The sequence below is a fragment of the Giraffa tippelskirchi genome, chromosome X (genome assembly GCF_054371585.1).
Source record: "Giraffa tippelskirchi isolate mGirTip1 chromosome X, T2T-mGirTip1v1.2.pri, whole genome shotgun sequence".
Lineage (NCBI taxonomy): Eukaryota > Metazoa > Chordata > Mammalia > Artiodactyla > Giraffidae > Giraffa > Giraffa tippelskirchi.
Window position 1 is genome coordinate 28,354,927 of NC_137289.1, and position 24,476 is coordinate 28,379,402.

At 37.4% G+C, this 24,476-nt stretch overlaps 1 protein-coding gene across 2 annotated transcripts; it reads right to left on the minus strand.

Moving 5' to 3' along the window:
- Positions 1–1,529: 1,529 nt before the first annotated feature.
- Positions 1,530–24,217, minus strand: SH2D1A (SH2 domain containing 1A). Of its 2 annotated transcripts, none has more exons than XM_081563745.1 (4): positions 23,916–24,217; positions 10,152–10,215; positions 5,342–5,477; positions 1,530–4,007 (listed from the first exon to the last, which is right to left on the minus strand). In XM_081563745.1, the coding sequence occupies exons 1-4, from the start codon at positions 24,050–24,052 to the stop codon at positions 3,967–3,969; spliced, it is 378 nt and encodes a 125-aa protein (XP_081419871.1). In that variant the 5' UTR covers positions 24,053–24,217; the 3' UTR covers positions 1,530–3,966. The 2 variants fall into 2 exon arrangements, with proteins under 2 accessions (XP_081419871.1, XP_081419870.1); XM_081563744.1 differs by having other exon boundaries at positions 5,333–5,477.
- Between the last annotated feature and the right edge of the window lie 259 nt (positions 24,218–24,476).

Sequence of the window (24,476 nt, forward strand, 5' to 3'; positions counted from 1 at the left end):
AGAGATACCTTGAAAAGATTCACAGAGCAGAAGACAATCCTGATTATTTCAATCCAACCAATCAACAAAAAAGCAATGGGGGTGGGGAGTGTAGCTGGGATATATTAGTATCACATGGAGATTGTTTTTTCAACCTACGCATCTCACCCTCAGTTCAAAAACAAAGAAGAGCTCATACATTGAGAGAATTATAAAGGAAATAAGGGATTTCTCCATGTTTCTTCTCTAGTCACCCTCACTTTCAGAGATCTTTGAATATCAATGCTATTTAAACATTTAGTAATATTACTATTGTGAATTTATATAAGTCTAGTATCTCAATAGTCCTATAAGGTGAGCAAGACTTAATTGTTCCTATTTGGCAAATGCAATACTAGCAACAGACTGATTTACTGTACATCACTGGCATAATCAGTGACAAAGCCGAAAAGCAAATTCAAGTCTCGTTTGTTACTTTGATGGGCTCTCTCCAGTCGATCAGCTTTGTTATATTCTTTCCACATAAAAATATTCATTTAAAATGCAAATGACCTAATGATGAAATTCCAGCCTTTTACTATAAGTTGGGCCAATGAGCCCAAATTATGAAAGTCTCCAAATTGGGCAGTTTAACTTCACCCTGAGCTACAAACTGCAAAATTATGGTGCCCCATTTACTGCAAGGGCAAACATAGGCAACAAAGTTGAATTTATAGCCCACTAACAGGAAGGCTAGGCATCTTGTAACCTTGAAATGCTCAAGGGAAAATCTGAGTTTTATTATTAATAGACTTTGGATTCTGAACTCAATAAAGTGAATCAAATAAAACATAAGCTGACATCTAAACATTCTTAACAGATTTTAAAGCTGGTTCTCACATTTTAAATCCTCTATCCATTCTACCACAAATAATATCTTAAATCCAGCCCTCAATTTATACCAGAAGAGTTAATCAGAGTTAATATCCCCTGTAGGCATATTCTGCCTATGTACTACCACAAAGGTTCCCTGCCTGCAACAGCCAAATGGACAATTATCTAAGCTTGTCTTTCTACTGACCTTAAGAACAAATTTCAGAGGAAATGAACAAGAATTTGATAAGCTGTCATGTTCCTCATGGGCTTGCTGACACACTTTTTGTTCCCTGAAGAAAGGTGTACATGTAGAAATATATGTGCATTTTTCTGCCTTTACTCAGCATCTTATAGGTATATGTTAGCATGGCAATATTTTAGATATGGCAAGGATATGACCTTTCTGTAAAGGTGCAAGCTATTATATACTGGGAAATAGCAAGGATGCTCATGCCAGGAAAGAAAAAGTGAAAAAAAAAAAACGATGAATAAAAGGTCAGCAAAAGAAGACAGTGGGTAGGCGCATCAACTGGAAAATTTGACAGTAGCAAAATCAGAAAAGCACTTACCTTCTTCAGTGAATTAGTCCAATAAGAGAAGTAAGATGACCTTCATCAATGCTTTATTTAGTATATCAATAGCACCTATCTTTGAATATTTTTGAAAGGAATATTTTAAGACAAATTAGGAAAATAAAGCTTTCAAATACTTTATTAAAATATGATAAACCATAGATGAGTGAGTCAAAAAAAGTTTTTTTCAAAAAAGACTCTGGTAAAGGAACATGCAAACAATTCATACTTTTAGGATTATTCCAGAATGAACAAGTTAGGGTAAAAATTAATTACACCTGTTAAAATTTAAACCCAAGCTACAAATATTTAAAAAGTACTTAAACATACGCATTTTATATTGAAAGTCAGCTTTCTGAATTCCTTTACAAGTTAAAGTGATGCTTTTACTTCTAGAAATGGTAACTGGCATACAAATACATCATTGTGGCCATATTCCACCTTTGCAATCCCATAGAATCCAGGTTAAATGCTCAGAAATCAGATCTTGCCAACAGAGAGAGTAGCTTTGTGTCTCGGCAGGTCACTAATTATTAACCAAGCTCACCACCTCACATGAAGAACCCAGAATTCCAAGTCACTAATTTACACAGAAACTTAGCTTTTTCCTGTGGACTATAGGCTGAAATATTTGGATTAATGCATTCTGCCTTTAAAGACATCTCTACCTAGGGAACCCTCATACACTGTTGGTGAGAATGCAAATTGGTGGAGTCCCTGTAAAAAAACAATATGGAGGTGTCTCAAAAAAAACTAAAAATAGAGCTACCATATGATCCAGCAATTCCACTTTGGGGTATATATCCAAATAAAAACAAAAACACTAATTCGAGGGATGTGTGCACCCCAATGTTCAGAGCAGCATTATTTATAATTGCCAAGCTATGGAAGCAACCTGTCCATCAACAGACTAATGGATAAAGAAGATGTAGTATATATACAATGGAATACTACTCAGGCATATAAGAGAAGGAAATGTTGCTATTTGCAACAACATGGGTAGACTTAAAGGGTATTCTGCTAAGTGCGACAAGTCAGAGAAAGACAAATACTATATGGGATCACAAACGTAGAATCTAAAAAATACAACAAATTAGTGAATTTAAAAATAAAGCAAACACAGATATAGAGAACAAACTAGTCATTACCAATGACAAGAGGGAGGGGGGAGGGGAAACATAGGCGTAGGGAACCGAGGTGCAAACTATTCTGTATAAAATACGCTACAAGGATATATCGTAAAACACAGGGAATATCCAATATTTTATAATAACTATAAATGGAGTAGAACATTTAGAAAAAAGACAGATCCACCTACACATTGGGACCCTCACTTACCACACACTTATCAACTTTTATTGTTACTTTATTGTGTTTTATTGTTACTTTCTTTATTGTCTTTTATTGACTATTTTCTTGTCCAACTAGGCAAGGGGCTGGCTGACCATGGAGGACAGGTGTTCTCACTTCTCTATGCTGGTACCTAGTGTGTTTGCTGAGTGAATGAATTCTCTGAGCCCTGAAGCAACTTGACATATAATCGAATTGCAAGAGTCGTGAAAATATAAATGTGAGAAGAAAATACCAGTATCCATCACTGTGTAAAATGTTGGCTCTCACTTAGGTTGCAATCACTTGGAATTGTTAAAAATTAATGTAACCTGTAAGCTTCTGATGGTCTTGTCTGGCCACCTCATAGGAGACGGCTTGTAACTCAGCTGCTCAGGAGCCACGGCCAATGAGCTGCAACTGCTAAAGCTCCCTTTCAAAATGAGGTTTTACATGGAGTGGCAACTACTGCAGTAGAAATAAATTTTAAAAAGTAAAGCCCACTTCATCGGATTTGTAATATAATTTCTAATCCTATAGCATCAAATATAATAAACGTTTACAGCATATTTTAAATTACAAGATTTTTAAACTCCAGACTGGTCTGTGGTTTTTACTGTCCAACATCAGAACACTAGGTAAGACTAGGCAAGAAGGTTGCTTTCAGAATTAAAGAGAAATTCTTCACTGTTTATCTAGCACTTGTTTTCAACACACGGGGCACAGCTTCAAAAATCCCCGAAGAGCCTACAACATCATAGCTAGTGGAGAGCATAATACCTAATATAGAACCACACGTGACAAACATGAAGGACACGAACCAGCTTCCTGCCATATAATCAAGCAAGACATTTTCAAATCAGTGGCTATCAAATAATATTTCACTAAAAATGGTGCTTTTGAGAAAAACCGAGGATTATTTTTATTTATATTTGGCAAGAAATGACATTAATCTTTTATAAAGTATCATTTTTTTTAAATCGTTCCCCATTTGTAAATATAATAACTGAAAATAATCTGTGGAATTATTTTTCCCCAGTCCTCATTTCAAAGCTCCTCATTATCTGAAAAGTCCATTTCAGCTTTAACATCATGCTAGATGCTTCCATTACAGGGCTATGATGGTTTTAGAAATACATTTGTAGCTCACTGAACTGTATTATCATTATATATAAGACAGCATATATTTAAATTATTGAAAATAAAGTACAAAGGTGTGTTTTCCTTTTCTTCATGGTGCTTTCAGGAAGACATCAGGATCGTCTCTTCTTCCTAAAGGAAAACAATAACAAAAATCAAGGAAAGATAAATTTACAAGCTATTAAAATTACAAGTTAACTCAAACTTATAAAATTTCCCACTGCATAAAGTTCACAAAGATAAAATCCCATGATCTAGCTCAAGCAACTAGTATTAAAACTGTTACAGAGAATAGAATACTGAGCCAATTTGTAAATTGGAGTTCTATTTACATTTCTTTTCAAAAAGCTAACTACTCAATTTAATTCACCACTTGAGTCTAATTGTCAGTTTATGCCTGAGCTTGGGTCCTGTCAAAAACAGAAATAACAACTCATTTCATTTTATCATAAATATTTATTGTTTCAATCAACACGTATCCTCTTACTTCAGACAAATGATTAACCCCTTTCACTAGATGTCAGCTATCACATATCTGACAGCTGAGGACATTGGCTAGTATTCGGTCATTATCTTGACATATCCATGAAAACGGCTTTGCTCAAGAGATTTAACAATTTGCACTAGAGGAATAATAAAGTCGACTAACTTCCTTTTCTTTGCTATAATAAAATTTTATTAATTCAAGCGTCACAAATCCAGAAATCAGGATCACGTGGGCCAACCTAACATTAGCCTTTCCATCCCTGAAGGGAGAACACTGTCTGCTAAGCAAAGGTAAAGAACAAGCCCAGATGTTCTCGGAATTGTCCTGTATTTCAAATGATTTGTGTCTGAATTTGTGAAGTGAAATGGTACTTATGGAGCCACAAAACAGGCTTGGGAAAACAAGACGGGAAAAGAGAGATGAAAATGTTGTGGGCTTATAGTATTTTTTATATTTCTGCAGAGTTTTATTAAAAGTTTATAGTATCGCATGTGAAAATCCAATAGCATAGGAACAGCCTCCCCTCAGTTGGGCTGTCGGCTCCATCTACTTTCTTGTTGCATTTTTCTTTGTTGTTGCTCAGTCGTGTCCGACTCTTTGTGACCCCATGGACTGCAGCACTCCAGGCTTTCCTGTCCTTCATTATCTCTCGAAGTTTGCTCAAACTCATGTCCTTTGAGTCAGTGATGCCATCCAACCACGTCATCCTCTGTTACCCTCTTCTCTTGCTGCCCTCAACCTTTCCCAGCATCAGGGTCTTTTCCAATGAGTCAACTCTTCGCAACAGGTGGACAAAATACTGGAGCTTCAGCATCAGTCCTTCCAATGAATATTCAGGGTTGATTTCCTTTAGGATGGACTGGTTTGAGCCCCTTGTTTGTATTTTTCTTACAAAACTATATGTTTATGATTAGGGTCTACTCATAGCCCTGAGCTTCCAAAGCCTATCAAAGAAGGACATAAACCATACCTGTAGCACCTTGTGTACTTCTAGCTGAGGGCTTCTTCTCAACTGGATACTGCAAAGGTATTACAATACCTTGATCTGGCTTCTGAAATGCTGAAATGAGATTTTTTATTTTCCGGAAAAATCTTTTATGTACCCCAGGTGCTGTCTGGAAAATAAAAGGCCAAGCAGATTATTCATCCACCTCATAATTATATGAAAAGGGCCTACAAAATGTGTAAGGGATGCTGAGAGAGGTAACATTTGTGTAACTTATTCAAATATTTGAAAACAGAAGGAAGCAGGAAAAACAACATTCTAGTCTAGAAGAGCTCACTTTGGTTGGCTGAATTGCCCTGCAAGAGGAGCTAATGAGCTGTCATTTCAGTTCTCCCGAGGGTGGTATTAGTTTGTACAAGCTCCTGCTCATCACCCTGCCCTTCCCACCTGCTACCCTTCATACATCCCAAACCTCCAAGGGTATACAGGCCATTACCCACAATGAATTCACCAACGGAGAGGATGAAGTTAAGGGGGAAAAAAACACAGATCCTACAGGTCATTAATAAAAAGCCTAAAGAACCAAGAAAAATTTAAAAATTTAAAAAGCAAACAAAACAAACACCCATTTTCCCTGTCATCATTCCACAATGTAAAATGCTACACAGGAAATTTAAAATTGCATTTTAAATGCAGGGCTAGTTAGTCCTCATACTCTGACTCCACAATCTGCCCTGCCTCATCCTTCACATTCAATTTTTTCCTGCTTGGGAAACTTCCCTATCCTCCCCGAAATTGTTCTCTCCATCAACACTTCACTTGACAAGATTTTCTCTATGACATGAAAATGAAAGACTCTCTGAGGTCACCTTTATTTATTTATCTGGTTGGATTTGAAGGGATCATTATTTGCAGGTGACTATTAAAATGTACTCCTTTCCTGACATCAATTCTCTTGTAAAGACACTACTTGAAATCAACAACAATTTCTTGCAAAAGCTTATGAGTCAAGCTTTAGGCATCAGCTCAAAACTGTCATTTTACATAAAATAAAATAGTATTGCTATAAGTGATTGAACAATGACCAGCTTTTTTTAGAAAGCTGTTTTTCAGCTCTTCCATCTGGAAAATTTTTGAGGTGGGAGCTGTTCATTTGTTAGCGTTTAATGAGAAAACAGGAAGGCTGGCAGACTTCTGTCAACTAGACTAAATGCTGAAGATAACACACTATCCACTGTAACTCTTGGTCATTTCCTACATCGAGGTAAATAGTTTTTCATTGAAAACACTGGACAAGTTCTTTTTATTAATAGTTTTAAATAAGTGTCCACTCAGAGGCCCACACAGCTACTGAGTAGACATAGAATACTCTCTCCCTCAACTCCACCCTTATAGTCAAAACACCTTTCCAGAATTCTACTGAACCCTCATCCAAAAGAACATGGCCATTCTTACAGGAGTCCAAAGTTCCTTGGACTCACACAGAAGTCCTAGAGTTCCTTGGCTCCAGGATAGAATCTCCAAATGGCAAAGGCAGGCTGTAGGCACAAAATAACCTTCTTGTATGTTCCTTAGAGTACTTTTTCATTTTCAAAGCCCTTTCCCATCTCTTGCCCCCACTATTTGACAGACTGGCTGTTCTCGAATGATTTGGTTACTCCCATTTGACAGATAAGAAAATGAAAATACAAAGAGATAATTAAGCTTGCCCAAGTCACACAGATAACCAGAGGCAGAACTGGCCCTAGATCCCAGGACCCAGTGCCTTTCCTCTCAGATTAGGACTAGACCAAGCAGGTTCTAGTGAGGTTAGAGTCACAGACCAGAAGAGAAACTATAACTCCCCCAGTATGGAAAGATTTCAAACCACACATTTTTTCACCTGTTCTTGTGGCTTGTAAAACCATTTATCAACAGAAGCATCTTTTTTATGGGGATTATATGTAGTTAACACTTGATTATCCACGCTAACAGAGAGGAATAATAGCACGGGATGTAAAAAAGCAATTGAAATTTGGCATGTGATGTTGCATCGGCAAATAAGTGACCGAATTTATAATGCTTTGCTTAGGTCAAGAAGTGAAATTATTTAATGTCTACTGATCTACTGATGATCAAACATCCAGAAAAGCCCAAAAGCACTAAAGTCAGCGGAGGGGTGTTAGTACATTTCTTATAATGTACCACAATGTACATATTAATAAACGATGGGTGACTGTCTGTAGAATTCTCTGAATTAACAATCTTGCTAAATTTTAGCCTGAGTCACATGAGATAAATCAATACACTGGGCAACGATAAAACCTAAAATTCTATCTAAAATGAGAAATTCACATCATATTTGTCTTTCATAATTGAGTGGATCCAGGGTTCTATTTTACTCCACTCTTTGAAACATATCGCAGACATACCTCAATTTCTAGCACAATCTTTGCACAGAAGATGAAGTGCTACTGTCAAGATTTTCCCTGCAGGGTAGCAAACTAAAGCATTGTTCCAAAAAGCAATATGAATATCTGTTATTTACCCAATTTTGAAAATACATTTACCACAAGAATTGTATCACTGACATCTCCCATCCTGTCACTGAACTCAGCTATTGTTCAAATTTGCACATTTCCCATACTGTCATCTCTTAGTTATCCATGGAAACATGTTTTGGATCACAGCTTTTCTTCAATATGCTCCAGAGAAATTTCTTCCAGTCAGGTGATATGAGCTCTGAGAATACACACTAGTTTAATATTTACCTTAAGAAAAACGTAACTAAGAAGGCAAATTTAGTAGATAGGAAAAAATGCAATGCATTTCAGAAATAAATCTAGAGGTTTTTTTTAAACTGTTTTCCCTTTGGAGAAAACATGCCAGTCTTCTGCTCTCTTGGTGCAGATAATTACAATGTTATTAGATAAATGGGTCAGACCAGACAAGAGAATGAGAGAGCATTTGTGTTCAATAAGCCTTTTCTTCCCTAACGTGATCACAAACATGTAACACTCCACGTGTGATGTTATACTTGAAATGGAAGAAAACGAATTAAAACAAAAGGTTAGCTAAACCCTACCAATTTAAGATCCTTTTCATACAGAATATTCTTCAGAAGTGGAAGGCTACTTCTCTAGGGAGAAGGGCCATTTCTGGTCAAATTATATACACATATGTATGTATGTATCAAATGCTACTATTCCTCATAATAAATGAAATTTCATTTCCTATTCAATCATCTCTGCAGTGATGCAGAGAATTTTTTAAAATAAACAGGTATAAACAGTTTTGATTAGAGATAGTACTGCTTTTCCTCTAATTAGTATCATGGCATTAATTATTCTGATATAAAGCAACAACGTGTTTGAAAACTTGCCCTAATTTATCTCAGCAGTTCAAAACATTTGTAGTGTGCAATTTGTGCTTTCTAGTTTACTGATGCATCTTTAAAGGTTAGAGCTGTTTTAATTTTTGTAAGTCTAGTCTTTAGAGTTTCTTAAATGAATAGAATGTGCTGTTAATAGAGGTTGATATTAGCATTTACGTTTTCAAACAACTCATGATAAAGTGCTTTCATTATAAAGACAGACTGTTTTTATATAAGAGTCAGAAATCATTTGAAGTCAGAAGTTTCCATTGCAGAGACCTCTATCAGGGTAGTATATTACCCTGATAGGTAGAAAGAGATCCAACTCTATAGGCATTTCTTGCAATGGCACAGTGACTTTCAAAGCTTTCAAAGCCATCAGAATCCATTTTTCTAATGAAATCTTTCTCAGAGCCCCACTTGCTAAGCAAAATAAAGAGCTGCTCAGATTAAAGACAAATTGGGGACCCAAAGCATACTCGCACATCCTCCTCTCCTCCTATAACCCCTTGGGCAACTCCAAGGTACCCAGATGGAAGGACCTTAGGATTTTGCAGAGCATAGCTCGAAAGCTACTATAATATTCCCTCTCTCTCCTTCCAACCTGTCCTTGTCCTTCCATATGGCTCAGCGGGGAGTCCTGTCACCAAAGTAGAGCAGCCTTGATTATCCTAATACTTGGAAAATCCTCTATTCTTCATACTTTTATGATAGATAACGTGTAACACTTAACTGTATATAATCACACTGTTCAGCAACTTGGGTGAATTCCCATTATTGAGGGCTTTGCTAGTTAGCCCTGTGGCTAAGAGCTTTCCTTACACACATTATCTAATTTAATCTTCAAAATGAATACTATGAGTAAGCGACTATTTTTAGCCTTATTTTACAGATGAAGAAACTCATTCAAAGAAAACTTAAGTAACCTACCCAAGGTCAGAGACCTCTCAGAAAGGGGGTGAGGGTGGACAAGACGTGCAACCCAGATCCACCTGACAGCAAATGCCAAGCTCTCACATTGCTGTTGAATTCATTTGGTATCACCTCAAGGGTCTTATAAGCTCTTAAAAAACAGGAGTCATGTTGTTTGATCCCCCACAGAACCACTTGTGTTAGTATTATTTAATAAATAATTGTAGATTTGATTCTTTTATATATTTTTGATATACTTTCTAAAATTTCACTTAGGTACTAAAACTTTAACACAATCCTTTAGATTTGTTATCTTTCCTCCAAAGTCAGACACTCCATACAGTGGTGGCTGAACAGAACTGGGACCAAATTTTTTCTCAAAGATCCATAAACAATTTTGGATTAGAGCATTAGTGATTTGAATTGGAGGAATATTTGGGGAATGTAGGATTTGACAGCTCTGAAAGCAATGAAAAAGCTCTGAAAGCAATGATATGCTATGAAAGCATATGAAAGCAATGTAAAAGTCAAACAGCTCCCCGATATCCCCAGAAGCAAAAATAAATAAAAGAGCTATACCTCAGCACTCCAAGAACCTGTTTCTGTCTGGGACACTCGGTATGTATAAATGTAACCTTGATACCTGTGAAAGAATAAACTTTCATTACTGAAAAATTCCAAAAGAACAATGGGTGTTCTAAATTTGAGCTTTAACTATTACATATAAATATACACATACTGGGACACATGTATATGGCACCACGTCATTCATAGAAATAAAAGCCTGGGAAATCTAACTTGCTCACACATTATATCTAGCTAGTCACAGTTTCCAGTAAGCCTTCTTTATCTTTACTTTTTTTTTTAAATGAGGGCACTCATACTCCTAAGGATTTGTCAAGTTGAGACACTGCTGGGACAGAAAGAAACTAGAGACCTATTGTAATTGGTAAAAATTACAAATTATTAAGCCATCCTAGGTGTCACAGTCGGTAAAGAATCCACCTCGCAATGCAGGAGACGCAAGAGATGTGGGTTCGATCCCTGGGTCAGGAAGATCCCTTGAAGTAGGAAATGGCAACCCACTCCAATATTCTTGCCTGGAAAATTCCATGGACAGAGGAGCCTGGTGGGCTGCAGTCCCTGGGGTCGCAAAGAGTCAGACATGATGGAGCACGCACACGATGACAAATTATTACATAGATTCAACACAGTCTAGTTATACTACTTTTTAAGTACATATAGAGCCTTAAGGTGAAAACATTTCACTGGGCTAAGGTACCATGAGGCCTACCTAAGTTAATAGTAATAATATTAATTATAGATATAATAAATGTGCTATATCCCTATGATGTTGCTATTATTATGTAACTTTATACTATAGTACTAATAATAATTTGAATTAAAAAAGAGTCCTGCCAAAGTACTTGAAATCAGCTTGTCCTTTTAAATGGGGTAAATATTTTCCCCAATTATTCAGTATGTATGCATATTGTATAACTGTATAGTTGATTTCTACTACATGCCAAGAGTTTTATATGCTGTATTAGTTTGCTCAGACAGATATAGCAAAATACCATAGTCTGTGTAGCTTAAACAAAAGAAATTTATTTTTGCACAGTCCTGGAGGCTGGAAATCCAAGATCAAGGTGCCAGCTACATAGGTTTTATTCTGAGGCTTCTTATCTTGCCTTGTAGGCAGCCATCTTCTTGCTATGTGCTCACATGACGTTTTCCTTGTGTGTGTGTGTGTGTGTGTGTGTGTGTGTGTGTGTGTGTGTAGAGAGAGATCTCTCTTCTTAAAAGGCCACCAATCCTATTGGGTTGGGGCCTCACCCTAAAATCCTCATTTAACCTTAATTACATCCTAAAGGCCTATCTTCAAACATAGCCATTTTGGGGGTTAAGCTTCAACATATGAATTTGAGGGGAGGGGGACATAAGTCAGTTCATAGTATTCCAACACTGGCACCCCCAGATTCACACCTTCTCTCATGTAAAATTCATTCATTCCATCCCAACAGCCTCAAAAGTCTTCAATACATTCCAGTGTAAACTCTATAGTCTAAATAAAGCCCAAAGTCTCATCTAAGTATCATCTAATGAGGTATGACTGCTCCTAAGTCAAAATTCTTCTCCAGCTGTGAACCTGTGAAACCAGACAAGTCACATGCTTCCAAAATACAGCAAGGCAAGCATAGGACAGCTATTCTCATTCTAAAAAGGAGATATCAGGAGAAAAGGGGTGATAGGTCCCCCAAATGTGCAAAATTTCATAAAGTAAATTCCATTAGATCTTAATGCCTGAGACTAATCCTTTTTGAATTGATGCTCTACCCTCCAGCCCCACTGGGTGGCACTGTCACCCCCGTGGCTCTGCAGCGGCAGCCCTGCCCACCTGGCTCTGTTGGGTACTGATCCTGCCTTTGAAATTTAGGTGAAAGTGATCTTGCCCTCCTAGGCTTATGCACTCTGGTGCTGTGGTGGGAGTGGCAGCCCTGGTGATCTCTGAAATGCTTTCAGGATCATCTTTCCATTTTCTTGAAAGATAAAGCATTTTTGCAGCCAAATTGCTCTGCCACCCTATCATGTTCCCTTTGGTCCAAACTGACAGTGTCGCTGATGCTTTGGTCCAAATTCTATTCCCAGCTTCTGCTGAGATGACTAGTTAACACTAGTTAACACCGTGGGTAATCTACTTAAAAAGCAATTGGTGTTCTCTCCAGACCACGCTTCCTCATTTTTTGTCATATGAGTGGGCTGAGAATTTTCCAAATCTTTCAATTTCTTTTTGCTTAATAACTCCTTCTTTGCTTCGTCTTTCTCCTTTTGCATTTTATCATAAGTAGTCATGAGGAACCATGGTATTCTTTCAACCCCTTGCTTAGAGATCTCTCCAGCTAAATATCCAATTTTCAGGTTCTACCTTCCACAAAATATTAGAACACAGTTCAGCCAAGATCTTTGCCATTTATAATCAGGCTGGCTTTTCCTTTAGCTTCTAACAACACATTTCTCATTTTCACCTGAGACCTCATCAGAATGACCTTTAACATCCATCATTCTACCACTGTGTTCACAGCAATGTAGGTTTTTTCTAGCATGCATCTCCAAACTTCTCTAGTCTCTACCCATTATCCAGCTCCAAAGCCACTTCCACATTTTTAGGTATTCGTTACAACACCACTAGACTTCTCAGTACCAAGATCTGTACTAGTCTGCTTGGGCTGTCATAACAAAATGCCATAGACTGGGTGGCTTAAACAAAAGAAATTTACTTTCTCATAGTTTTGGAGGCTGGAAGTACAAGATCAAGGTGCCAGCAACATAGGTTTCATTCCAGGGCCTTTTTTCTGGCCTGTTGGACAACCACCTTCTTGCTGTGCTTTCACATGACCTGTTTTTTGTGTGCATTCATTGAGAGAGGGTGCTGTCTCTCTTCTTATAAGGCCAAGATGCTATTGGATTAGAGCCCCTCCCTTATGATCTCATTTAACCTAAATTGCCTCCTAAAGGCCCTATCTCCAAGTACATCCACACTGGGACTTAGAACTTCAACATAGGAGTTTGACAAGGACACAATTCAGCCCACAGCACATGCATTATCTCTTTTTAGGCCCCACAGTAATCCTATGAGCTTTATATTGTGAAATTGATTTTATAGATGAGGAAACTGAAACTTTGAAAAGTTAAGTAACCAAAGCCACACTACAAATCAAGCACCAAAGGTGGGCTTTAAATCAGACCTCTTTGACTCTAGAGTCCTGGCTTTTGATTCCCACCCTGTAATGGATATAGATTATTTATTATATTTTAGCATATATGGTGTGTGCATGCATGCTTAGTCACTCAGTCATGTCTGACTCTTTGCGACCCATGAACTGTAGCCCGCCAGGCCCCTCTGTCCATAGGATTCTCCAGGCAAGAATACTGCAGTGGGTAGCCATTCCCTGCTCCAAGGGATCCTCCCAACTCAGGGATCAAACCTGGGCCTTCCACATTGCAGGTGGATTCTTTATCATCTGAGCTATCAAGGAAGCCCCAGTATATATGGTACTGCTATTTAGTTTGCCTCACAAACCTTTGCTTCCTAGAAAAGTACAGTAAACTTTATGCTGAATCATTTCAAATTATAAATCTGAATATTCACAGTTTTATTTCAGACATTTTCTGATTGCTATTCTTTGGCACAAGTTTGGGTCAAAATATATCTTTGATTAGAATACATGTTAAACTCTGGTAAAAATAAATGTGTTTAAATCTAAAAGAATCTAAAGTATCTCAAACAGGGTCACCCTTGAGTAATTGACCTCACTTACCATTAATCCCTTATAGAATTAAAAGTCTTTAAATACGTGGATTAAATAACTGTATTTTTAATCAATATCCAAGAGTACTATTACCTAAGGGATAAAAAAAAATTAGGTCTAAAACACTTTAGTCAGGTTCATTCAATTTGTGAAATCCAAAAAAGGGTCAATTTAATTTGCTGCTGTGATTATAGGAAATGTTTCATTTTTGTTATAAAGATTTGCCAGAATATTTATGTCATATATAAAATAGCTTGATATATGCATATAATATACTATTTAGCACATATAATATGCTAAATAAATATAAAATATTACATTGTAAAGCCTTTTGCTTTTTTAATCAATTGAAATGTACCTCAAAATCCACTGATTTCAGTAAGTACTCTACAGGGAACAAGGCAAGCACTTCGATTTCCATTTTTTCACTATGAGAACTCCAAACATAAAGCTTTAAGTGGTTTTCTTAAAGTTACACAGCAGGGAATTCCCTGGCAGTCCAATGACTAGGACTTAATGTTTTCACTGCAGGGGCCTGGATTCAATCCCTGGTGGGGGAACTAAGACCTTGTATGCCACCAAAAAAAGAAAGAAAAAAGGAAAATGGAGGTAGGAGCAGGGAAATAGCATAGGCCTTTATTTAGTTCCATTTTCCCTATGGAAAGCGATTAATGGCAATAATTCAGTATCATTAAAGGTGTTCTGGAAATTATTTAAAATCTCAGCAACGATGCAAGCAAAATCATAGGCAACTGGTTTTCTACTTTCTCAAACAATGGTTTTCTAAAAGATACAATGAATCTATCTCTCTACTATCATTCAGCCTCATTTAGTCAAAATAAATGAGTCTGTTTTGAAAATGGTTTCCTAACGAATCTGATCTTATCGCACTTTCAGTTAAGAAGCAGGAACCTGACTACCACTTCAAAAGTCCTTACCTCTTCAGTCTTGAACAACCTGATGTTAGTGGCACATAAAACTCCTGTGATCAACCCTCCCAACTTTAACAGTCTCCTACGCCCCAGCTCCTTCGATTTCTGAATGAGCAAAATTGTCTCCCCCGTCAAACAAGCCAGCATTTCATCTCTTCCACTTCCAAGTTGCTGGAGTAATGGACCAAAGATCTCCTGTAGCCAACTCTCGTGGATATACTCTCATATATCACTGATGGAAGAGATTTAAAACAGTGCGGTTCCAATTATATTGCCAGGGTAACAGCAGAGCATCACCTGGGTACCTTGCTAGAAATGCAGAATCCCGGGCCCACTCCGGAATTGCTGAGTCAGAATCTGCAGTTTAACAAGATTTCCAGATGATTTGTAGGCACATTAAAGTTACAGAAAGATTGATTAAAAATGCAGGGAGAACGCTCACACCTCATTGGCTTCTTTCACTCACTCTGGGCACATCTGTGCTGCCACCCCCATAGTCACTCAGTCTATGTTTTCAGAATGAAATTTTATTTCAAAATAAGCTGAAGTTTGTTCAAGGGTTTCAGTCTTCATAGAACAGTGGTTTTGAACTTTTTACTCTTTCTTCCCCAATAAAATTTCACAGTTTTGTTTTCTGTAGCTTGTATTAAGAAATAGTAATCTTCTAATATAAAAGTAAACTAAAATATGGATTATCTTTTTTTCAAACCACACAGGCTCTCTCCCCATCCACGGAAAAATCACTGTTTTAGGGAATAAATTGGCAAGTTATAACAAGAGCTATAAAACTGTGTATTTTTGACCTAATGACTTTCTTTATCTTCATCCACTCTAAGGAATAAAATGGAAAAAGCAATTTGACCAAGATTTTCATAGGAGTTCTATTTTAATAGTGAAAAAATGGAATTAACCTAAGGAATGTAACTCAAAATAAAGAAATGGCAACAGAAAGAATGGTTCAAAACTACACCAAAGTTCAAAGATATTAGAGAGCTATATTTTTCAAAAAATTTTAAGCACATGGACCACATCAATATAAAATGATGGTATGTGAAAAAAGTGGACAAAGGAGACAGAGGTGCCACTCTGATTACTGTTCAAAACTATCCCTGTATGTATATAAACATAAATTTAAATTAACATAAAAACATCTTTACATATTAATTTTCCTTTTTTTCTTTTTTGGCCATGCCATGGCATTCAGGATCTTAGTTCCCTGACCAGGGATCAAACCTGTACTCCCTGCAATGGGAGTCTTAGCTAGTGGACCACCAGGGAATTCTCTTAATTTTCCTTCTAATGTTATACAACTGACTAATAACATTTTTCTAAATAAACAGAAGTGAAATTACAATTTGAAGCTTTAAAAATCTAACCTAAACAAATCACAAATTAGAAAAATATTGTTCATTTTAAAAAACTGAAACTCCAATACTTTGGCCACCTGATGCAAAGAACTAACTCATTGGAAAAGACCCTGATGCTGGGAAAGACTGAAGGCAGGAGGAGAAGGGGACGACAGAGAATGAGATGGCTGGATGGCATCACCGACTCTTTGGACATGAGTTTGAGCAGGCTCCGGGAGTTGGTGATGGACAGGGAGGCCTGGTGTTGCGAAGAGTCGGACATGACTGAGTGACTGAACTGAACTGACTGACATCCCTTTAGGATTATTTTTCCTCTGACTTCCCATTAGTATAGACAAACCAACAATGTAGTAGTGTAATCTTTTTTTGGGGGGGCAAGCTGTTATACATGTGGGATCTTAGTTACCCAACCAGGGATCAAACCTGTGCCCCCTGCATTGGGAGCATAGAGTCTTAACCACTGGACAGCCAGGGAAGTCCCGAATATGCTGTAATTTTAACTTCCTTCCTCCATCAAACTGTTAGTCACACTTGTTGATAAGCCTGGAATTTTAAATTTATCATGAGAAAAAAAATTTAGAAAATTAATAATTAGTAGAAAGCAATTTTGTTGTTGTTGTTGCCATTAACTAATTTTCTTGAAAAATTAATTTCTTAAAAAAAAACAAATATTTTGCATTTCAATGACTACAAAGCGTGTGTTGATTCTAATATTAAAATGTGCCTTTATCTTTTCAAAAGCTGTCCCCAATTCTTAAAAAAGTGTTCTGGTTAGAAACAGACAAGAAGAAAGCAACCTGACTTATTTCTTATTCTCTCAAAGGGTCAGCATTGGGGACAGATCTTGCTTTAAAATTGACGAAACCACATCAATTCCTTCTTTATACCACTTCAAGGGCTACACAAAAGAAAAGGTTTAGCTACACCTGACTTCATGACACCACAAATAAAGCAAGCTAGTGCCCAGGCTGTCTATGTCTACACAAACAAATGTTATGCGCACAATTCAAGACACAATTATAATGTGACTGATTTTTAAACAACTATTTCAGAGCTTTTATACCCAGAGGAATGGTATCCTATACAAAGCCATCATTACTGAGAGTGTTCTCTGATTCAAGAGGTTTTCCAGTTTCCTATGCCCCAATCTTCTTTCTTTCAGAGTGAATTTGAATTTTCAGAACCATCAAAAGTCATTCAGCTTCAAGTTTGATGGTAAAACTCTGTAAAACCAACTTCGATGAGTCATGACAATGAATATAATCTCTTCTCCCCTTGAAGTGCCACAGAACGTTTTATTTATGTACTCATACAATGGTCTAACTTTGTCTCGCAATTTATTTATAGATTTTTTTATTTATATTAATGAACACCTACTACATATTAACTCTGTAAATGTTAACTCATGCAAGAATTCTCATAACAACTCCATGAGGTGACTAGTATTATTATCACCATTCCCCTTTCCCCAGATAAGAAGCCTGAGCCATGGATAATTGAAGTAACTTGCTCGAGGTAAAATAGCCAGGTAAGGGCCACAGTTGGGACGTACACCCAGAGGGTTTGGCTGTAAGATATGGGTTCTTAACCATTTTTCTATGCTGTCTCTCTCTTACATCAGAGGGACTGAACAAACATCTTTAGGTGAATCCTAAAGCCAGAACTTGCCTGGCGGTCCAGTGGTTAAGACTTCTCCTTCCAATGCAGGGGGTGAGAGTTCAATGCCTGGTAGAGGAGCTAAGATTCCACATGCCTCATGGCCAAAAAAACAAAACATAAAACAGAAGCCATATTGTAACAGATTCAATAAAGACTTTTAAAATGGTCCACATCAAAAAAAAAAAATCTTTAAAAAAGCACGTTTCTCAAAAAGGGAAGGAGTCTGCTTGGCCTTATGACTGGAAAGAAAGAGCAAAGGAAGGGGCTAAAGCTAGAGACCAGATGAGGAGAGCCCCAAAGAGTCAACATAGGCTTCCCTTTTGCTTTAAGCTAATGACATCTTTAGACTAATCTTACACCTTAATTTTACATTATCAACCAGAGTCAGCACTTGATTTATTGGCTTGTGAACTGTCCTTTGGGTGGTTTGTGTATTGCAAATTTAATCCTAGACTGAACTTCAGGCTTGCTCTGCCGTTGATGGATTATACTCAGATAATCCAAAATAATTCTAGGGGCCTAAATTATCTTGAAGATAAATGTGACACCAACACACATAGCCAATTGTATTCAAAAACTAACTCATTAAGTTTTATAATTTGTCATTCTTCTGTTCCCCTTAAATACAACTGATAAGCTGGAGTTTTCTTTTGTCACTGTTACTTCCCCCATTTCTCCAGTTCAGTTGTTTGATAGGCACTTTATTGCTAGTCATCCTTTAAATCTTAAAGGACAAAAAGATAATTATCCTTTTATCTAAAGACACATATGTCAAATGACTTCATTATGTGATCCTGAGGCTAAAGAAAATAATAGCCTTTCTTCTTCCCAATTTTTCATCAGATAAAAGTAGCAAATTCAGATATGTACAGACAGATGTACGGAAATAAACTATTTATTCAAACTAATTATTTTAAATATTTTAAATTGGTTTTTCTCTTATCACCATCACCAAACTATCCCACTGGGCATTTAGGACTTTCCCAATGGTTGTCTACATTGAGGGTGAAAAAGAAAGAAATGCGAGGGCTCACATGTACCTTAGTGAAAAGAAACTTGATATACCTTGAAAACCAAAAAGAATAAAATTAAATTGAATTTAAACTATTTGCATGGATAAGAACATTTAGTATACTAGATAAATACAAAAAAATACATAAAGTCAGTAGATTTTCTCTTGCAAAAGAAAATATGGTGGGAAAATTTTCCATTTATGATAGAAATAAAAAAATAGACACATACATGCATACTCACAGTAACTAGAAATAAACCTAACAAAAATATGCAAGACCAATGTGAAGAAAACTATAAAACTCTATTGATGAATGCAAATGAAAAAATAAGTGGAGAGACAGATCAGGTTTTTGGGTGGAAAAACTAAATTCTTTAAAGATGACAATCCCTCTTTAACTTATGAATGAGTTTAACATAACCCCAACGGGATTTTTTTTTAATTTAACAACATTATTCTAGATTTCATCTTGAAGAACCAATAGGTAAGAATAGCAAATACTGTTTTAATATATTCAAATATTATCATACTACAGAGCTAGTATTACAAGAATAAACCAATTGATCCAAATAGATAACTGCAAAACAGTAACTGTTATATGTAAGAATTTTACATATGATAAACTAGGTTAATAAGTCAATCAGGAATGGAAGTTCTATTTATAAATCATTAACTATTTTGAAACAAAATCAATTAGATCCCTTCTCCACATCAGAATAAAACTCCAAATGGAATTAAAGAGTTAAACATAAACTAACCAAATCATATAAAGCAAAAATTGAAGTGAAGTTATAGGATATCTCTGCAAGTCAAAGAACTTTCTACATTGGGAAGCAAAGGGAGAAATCAAACACAAGGAACATGAATGATGGACTTTATTAAAAATGTTAATTTTTTGTATGTCAAAGAAAAGTGATGGCAAATACCAAACTGAGAAAAGATACATCAGATCAAGGATTAGTATATAAAAATTCATATTGTATTCAGAAAAATAGTAAGATCCAAATGGTTAAATAGGCAAAGTACACACCAAAGAGTCAATTCATGAGCAAGGAAATACAACAGTTTACCAACCATATACATACTTGATCACTAGTTAAAAAAATGCTAAACAAAGAATGAGACATCATATTTCAAGAATTTTTTAAACAAGAATACTCATTTCTAGGGAGCATGCAGTGAGACAGACACTTTCATGCAGTACTAGTAAGCATATATATAAACTGGAATAAACACTTGGGAAAAAATATTTGGTGGTCATGTATACATCAAGAATCTTAAACTATTCATGTTTTCTGATTTAAAAATAACACATTTTGAAATTTGTTATAAATTTATAAATTTGTTTATAAATTTATAACACATTTATAAATTTGTTATAAGGAAGTAGGCATAAATAAAGGAAACCTTTAGGGATTGAAATATGCATCATGACAAACTTCATAACAGCAAAAACAGAATGGAATGATTCATATGTCTAAAAATAGATGACTGGTTAAGGAAAATGTAGTTGGGTTAGTTGGACTACCATGAAGCTATTAAAAATAATGTTTTAAAATCACTTCTAAGAACATATACACAAACATGCCTTTTTCAAGGTAAGTGGAAAATGCAGCAGAATACAGTAGTAGAAGAGCACATGCGTTTATAAGGCAATTTGTTTTATTAAAATATAGAAGAAAAACCACTTAATTTTCAACAATAATTGTCTTTAAGTTATAAAACTATAGATGATTTTCTTTCGTTTCTATTATTTACATCTTAAAAATTTTCTATAATGTGAATAGGTGTTTAGGAATTATTTTTAATAGACTTATTATACCCTTATCTGGATTTATTTATTGAAAATAATTGGAAGAAAAACTTCTTGCTTTAAATGAAGATGAGCAATCCTATCAATGGAAGATCTCTTTAATACTTTTTGACATTCAGCTTTCCAAAATGAACAGAGGAAAAGGCCATGATCAGGGGTTCAGAACTTGGGAAAGGAGCAAACCTAGTGAGAAAGTATAGTATAAAGTACAGCTCAGCTTCCCTGGTGGCTCTGACAGTAAAGAATCCACCTGTAGTGCAGAAGACCAGGGTTCGATCCCTAGGTCGGGAAGATCCCCTGGAGAAGGGAATGGCTACCCACTCCAGTATTCTTGCCTGGAAAATTCTATGGACAGAGGAGCCTGGCGGGCTACAGAGGGTGGCCACAAAGAGTTGGACACAACTCAGCAACTAAGCCACCTGACCACAGCTCGAAAGGCATATGCAATGTGTTACTTCTGCAATAAAAATACAGAAACCAAAGCTCAACCAAACCTTCTTGGACAGTGAAAATAAACAAAAGACAGAATGAGAAACTATTTTGAGTGAACACTACAGTCAATGCATGCTTGTTAGCTATACTTTGTTGTTCATTTATATATGACACCATTGACTGTAGATTATTCTACTGTATATCATAACTATACATGTTTTGGGTTAAAATGAGTACATGGTTTATTTCAAAATAAAATTTGATTTTGTTACTACAACGTAGTACTAAAAAAGAGGAAATGAAATGTTTATGTTTATCAGAAGAGATCCTTGGCTCAAAAAAAAAGCTGAGAAATTGAGATAAAAGGCAAAGTATCGTTATATCTTCCCTCTGCAGCAGTCTGGCCATCACCCTCTGGGACTTGGAGGCCCCAGTGTGCCCACTGAAAGATATGTTACGGGGACTCCCAATTTGCCGACTATTTTCTGCTACTTCATAAAAAGGTCTGCACGGAGAACTTAGAGTCATGAAAACTGCATTTAGGCAAGATTCACTTTGGGCAAAAAACTTAATCTAAGAATTTCCTATCTGCCTAAGTTAATTCCTTACGTGGTCCTGGCCTATATGAGTAATAGGCTAAGATTATACTTCTCTCTTGCATCTTTTACCAACTATAATCTTCTGCAGAAGACAGGGCACACATTACTATTTTTGTTTTACAAATATGGAAACCAAGACCTAGAGAAGTTGAGTGACGTCCCAGAGGCCACAGCCTGGCCTCCTGATATCAGCCCAAAAGCCTACTGCAATAAAGAATTTGCCTTGACAGTTCATTCATTAATTCAAAAACATTTATTGAGCGCCTATTGCATGCCTCATGATACCTGTTGCACGCCAGGCTGTTCCTGGTGTGGGAGATAGTGTCTCTGTCCTCAGAAAGATTATATTCTAGCAGGAGAGCCCAGCAAGACAAAAGTAGACAAGCAAATGTCAGACAGCTGAAAGCTCCCAGAAGAAAAATAAAGTGACGGATTATAACTGGGACAGGGAGAAGGTACTTATTTTAGAGGCTAGTCAAGGAAGTCCTCTCTGAGGTAAGAGGGAGAAGGAACAGTTAAATGTGAAGATCTTAAGCAGGGAGTAGCTTGGCGAGCTCGAGAAACAACAAAGAGGCCAGTGTGTCTGAAGTCTTAGGAACATCCTGCCACACACTGTCCCCGGCTCTTCCTTCCCTTCCCAGGCTCTTTGTACCTTAATTTTTACCTCTAGGTTGAGTGTCCCATTACCTGCTTTGGTGAGCTTTCCTAAAGAAGCTCCTTTCACCAGTCCACTCACTCCTCCACCTTCTATTGATAAGAAAAGAGCCTAGGAATACGAATTGGCTTTCACTGACCTACCCCAGTTTTCACTTTGGAAAAACAATAATATAAGGAAAACCTAAAATTTGAGCCCAAGAGATTCAATAGCTTGCACATATTTCCCTTGAAGCTTTTATAACAAACGTATTTAGCATGGCCTGAGAGTTGCCACAAATATGCCTTGCCCATTTAAAAAAACACAATAAACAAGGAAAATCCTCTAACACCAGGCTCAATACACTCTCTCATCAATGACCCAGAAGGAACTTCAAAATCTTGCCATGTATCATCAGACATCAAAATTACAACCAAGCATTTTCCCTCATTTTGTTTCTGTGTAGAAGCTACTGTACAGGGCTGCTGTTTTCATGAGTGCTTTTACCTGCTAACAAAGAGTGATTGAGCTAGGGACTTCCTCAGAAATGCCCCGTGAGTACTTAAAGATATTGACTGAAATATATATATATATACACATTATATATATATATATACACATTATATATATATATTATATATAATATATTATAATAAAAAGTACTGAAAGAGAGTGAAAAAAATAATAACAACAACAACAACAGCTTACTTTTACTGAATACTTAGTATGCATCAGGTCCAGTGCTAAATTTTCTACGTGCATTACAGCATTTAATGCTCAGTCCTATGAGGTAGGTAGTAATATTGTATACATTTTTTGGACAAGAAAACTGAGGGACTGCGAGGTTAACTTCCCAAAGCCAGCATCAGACTAGCACAAGATTGGGTCTCAGCTCTGCCTGACCCTGGAGCCCTGGAGCAAAGATGAAGGCGCATCCGATTCAAAATGGGGCTTTAGACCAAGAAATGCTTAAGTAAAGGGCAAAGCTGAATCATATCAGGGTGTTTTCCCTCCATGCCCTTTACGACTATTGTCTCTCCTAGCGTTTATCACGGAAAGGCCCTATTTCTGAAACCCCACCCCATCCCCCTCCAACTCCTGTAAAGAAAGCTAATTAAGCAAATCCAGAGAGGTGGTTTTATTCAGAAATGTCCCTCTCTCCAGCATCCTAACCTAACTGGTATTGCTGTCTTAAAGGATTCTGTTTCTTAGTCTTCTTCCTCTCCTTGAATTTGAAATCTTCCTTTGGGAAGATACCTCCAAAGCCATTGCCAGAGGGTTGGAGAGAGAGGCCTCTCCTCTGAGGAGCTGGTGGCCCTAAATCTGGCCATTCCCTCATCCCAGGCCTCCACCTTGCTGGCCTCTACCAGAGGTCCAACCTGAAGCCAGGAGCCTGAGTCCTTTTGGCAGCAAAGGTAAATTCTAGGCTCCGTTTCCTCCACTGCAAAGAGCATTCCTACAGCTGCCCCCAAAAGCGCTGGAGAGGACCCTCTGAAGAGCAGGAAGCCCAGGCGAGACATTCCCAGTGAGGGATATGAGCCGCGAGGCGGGCGGTGGGGGCTCCAGGTCCCCATCATGTACTCACAGCACACACAGACAGTACACGCCCGGGACACTCTCGCTGTCCCTCAGCAGATAGCTGCCGTCCAGGCCCGTGGCGAGCAGGAGCTTCTCCCCCGTCTCCCGGCTGATCTTGCCGTGATACACAGCCACCGCGTCCATGGCCGGGGGACAGTAGCAGGGAAAGGCTGCTGTTGCTGCTGCCACCGCAACCAAACACAACTCAGCCACCTGCCTCCCTGTTCAGCCAGATGTTCAAAAAAGAGAAAGGAGCGCCCCAACAACAGGATGTTGTCTACCTGCCTCACAGCCTCCTCGCACTTCAGTGAAAACCAGCTCAGCAGTATAGCAGCTTGGCTACTACCCTAGGGTTCGATTCCCCCCTCCCCTCTCTGCTCCGCCCTCTGCCACACAGGGTTGGGGTGGATGGATGGACAGAGTGGGGAGGATCATTGGAAGAAGGTCCTTGCAGGATGCAGCCTGTGCTCCCAATGCACGCAGACATGAATGCCTGGTAATGTTTCTGTCCTTGCAGTTTTCCCAGGAAGGCCACCCTGACTTAGCTTAAATAGTCCCCAAAGGGGTT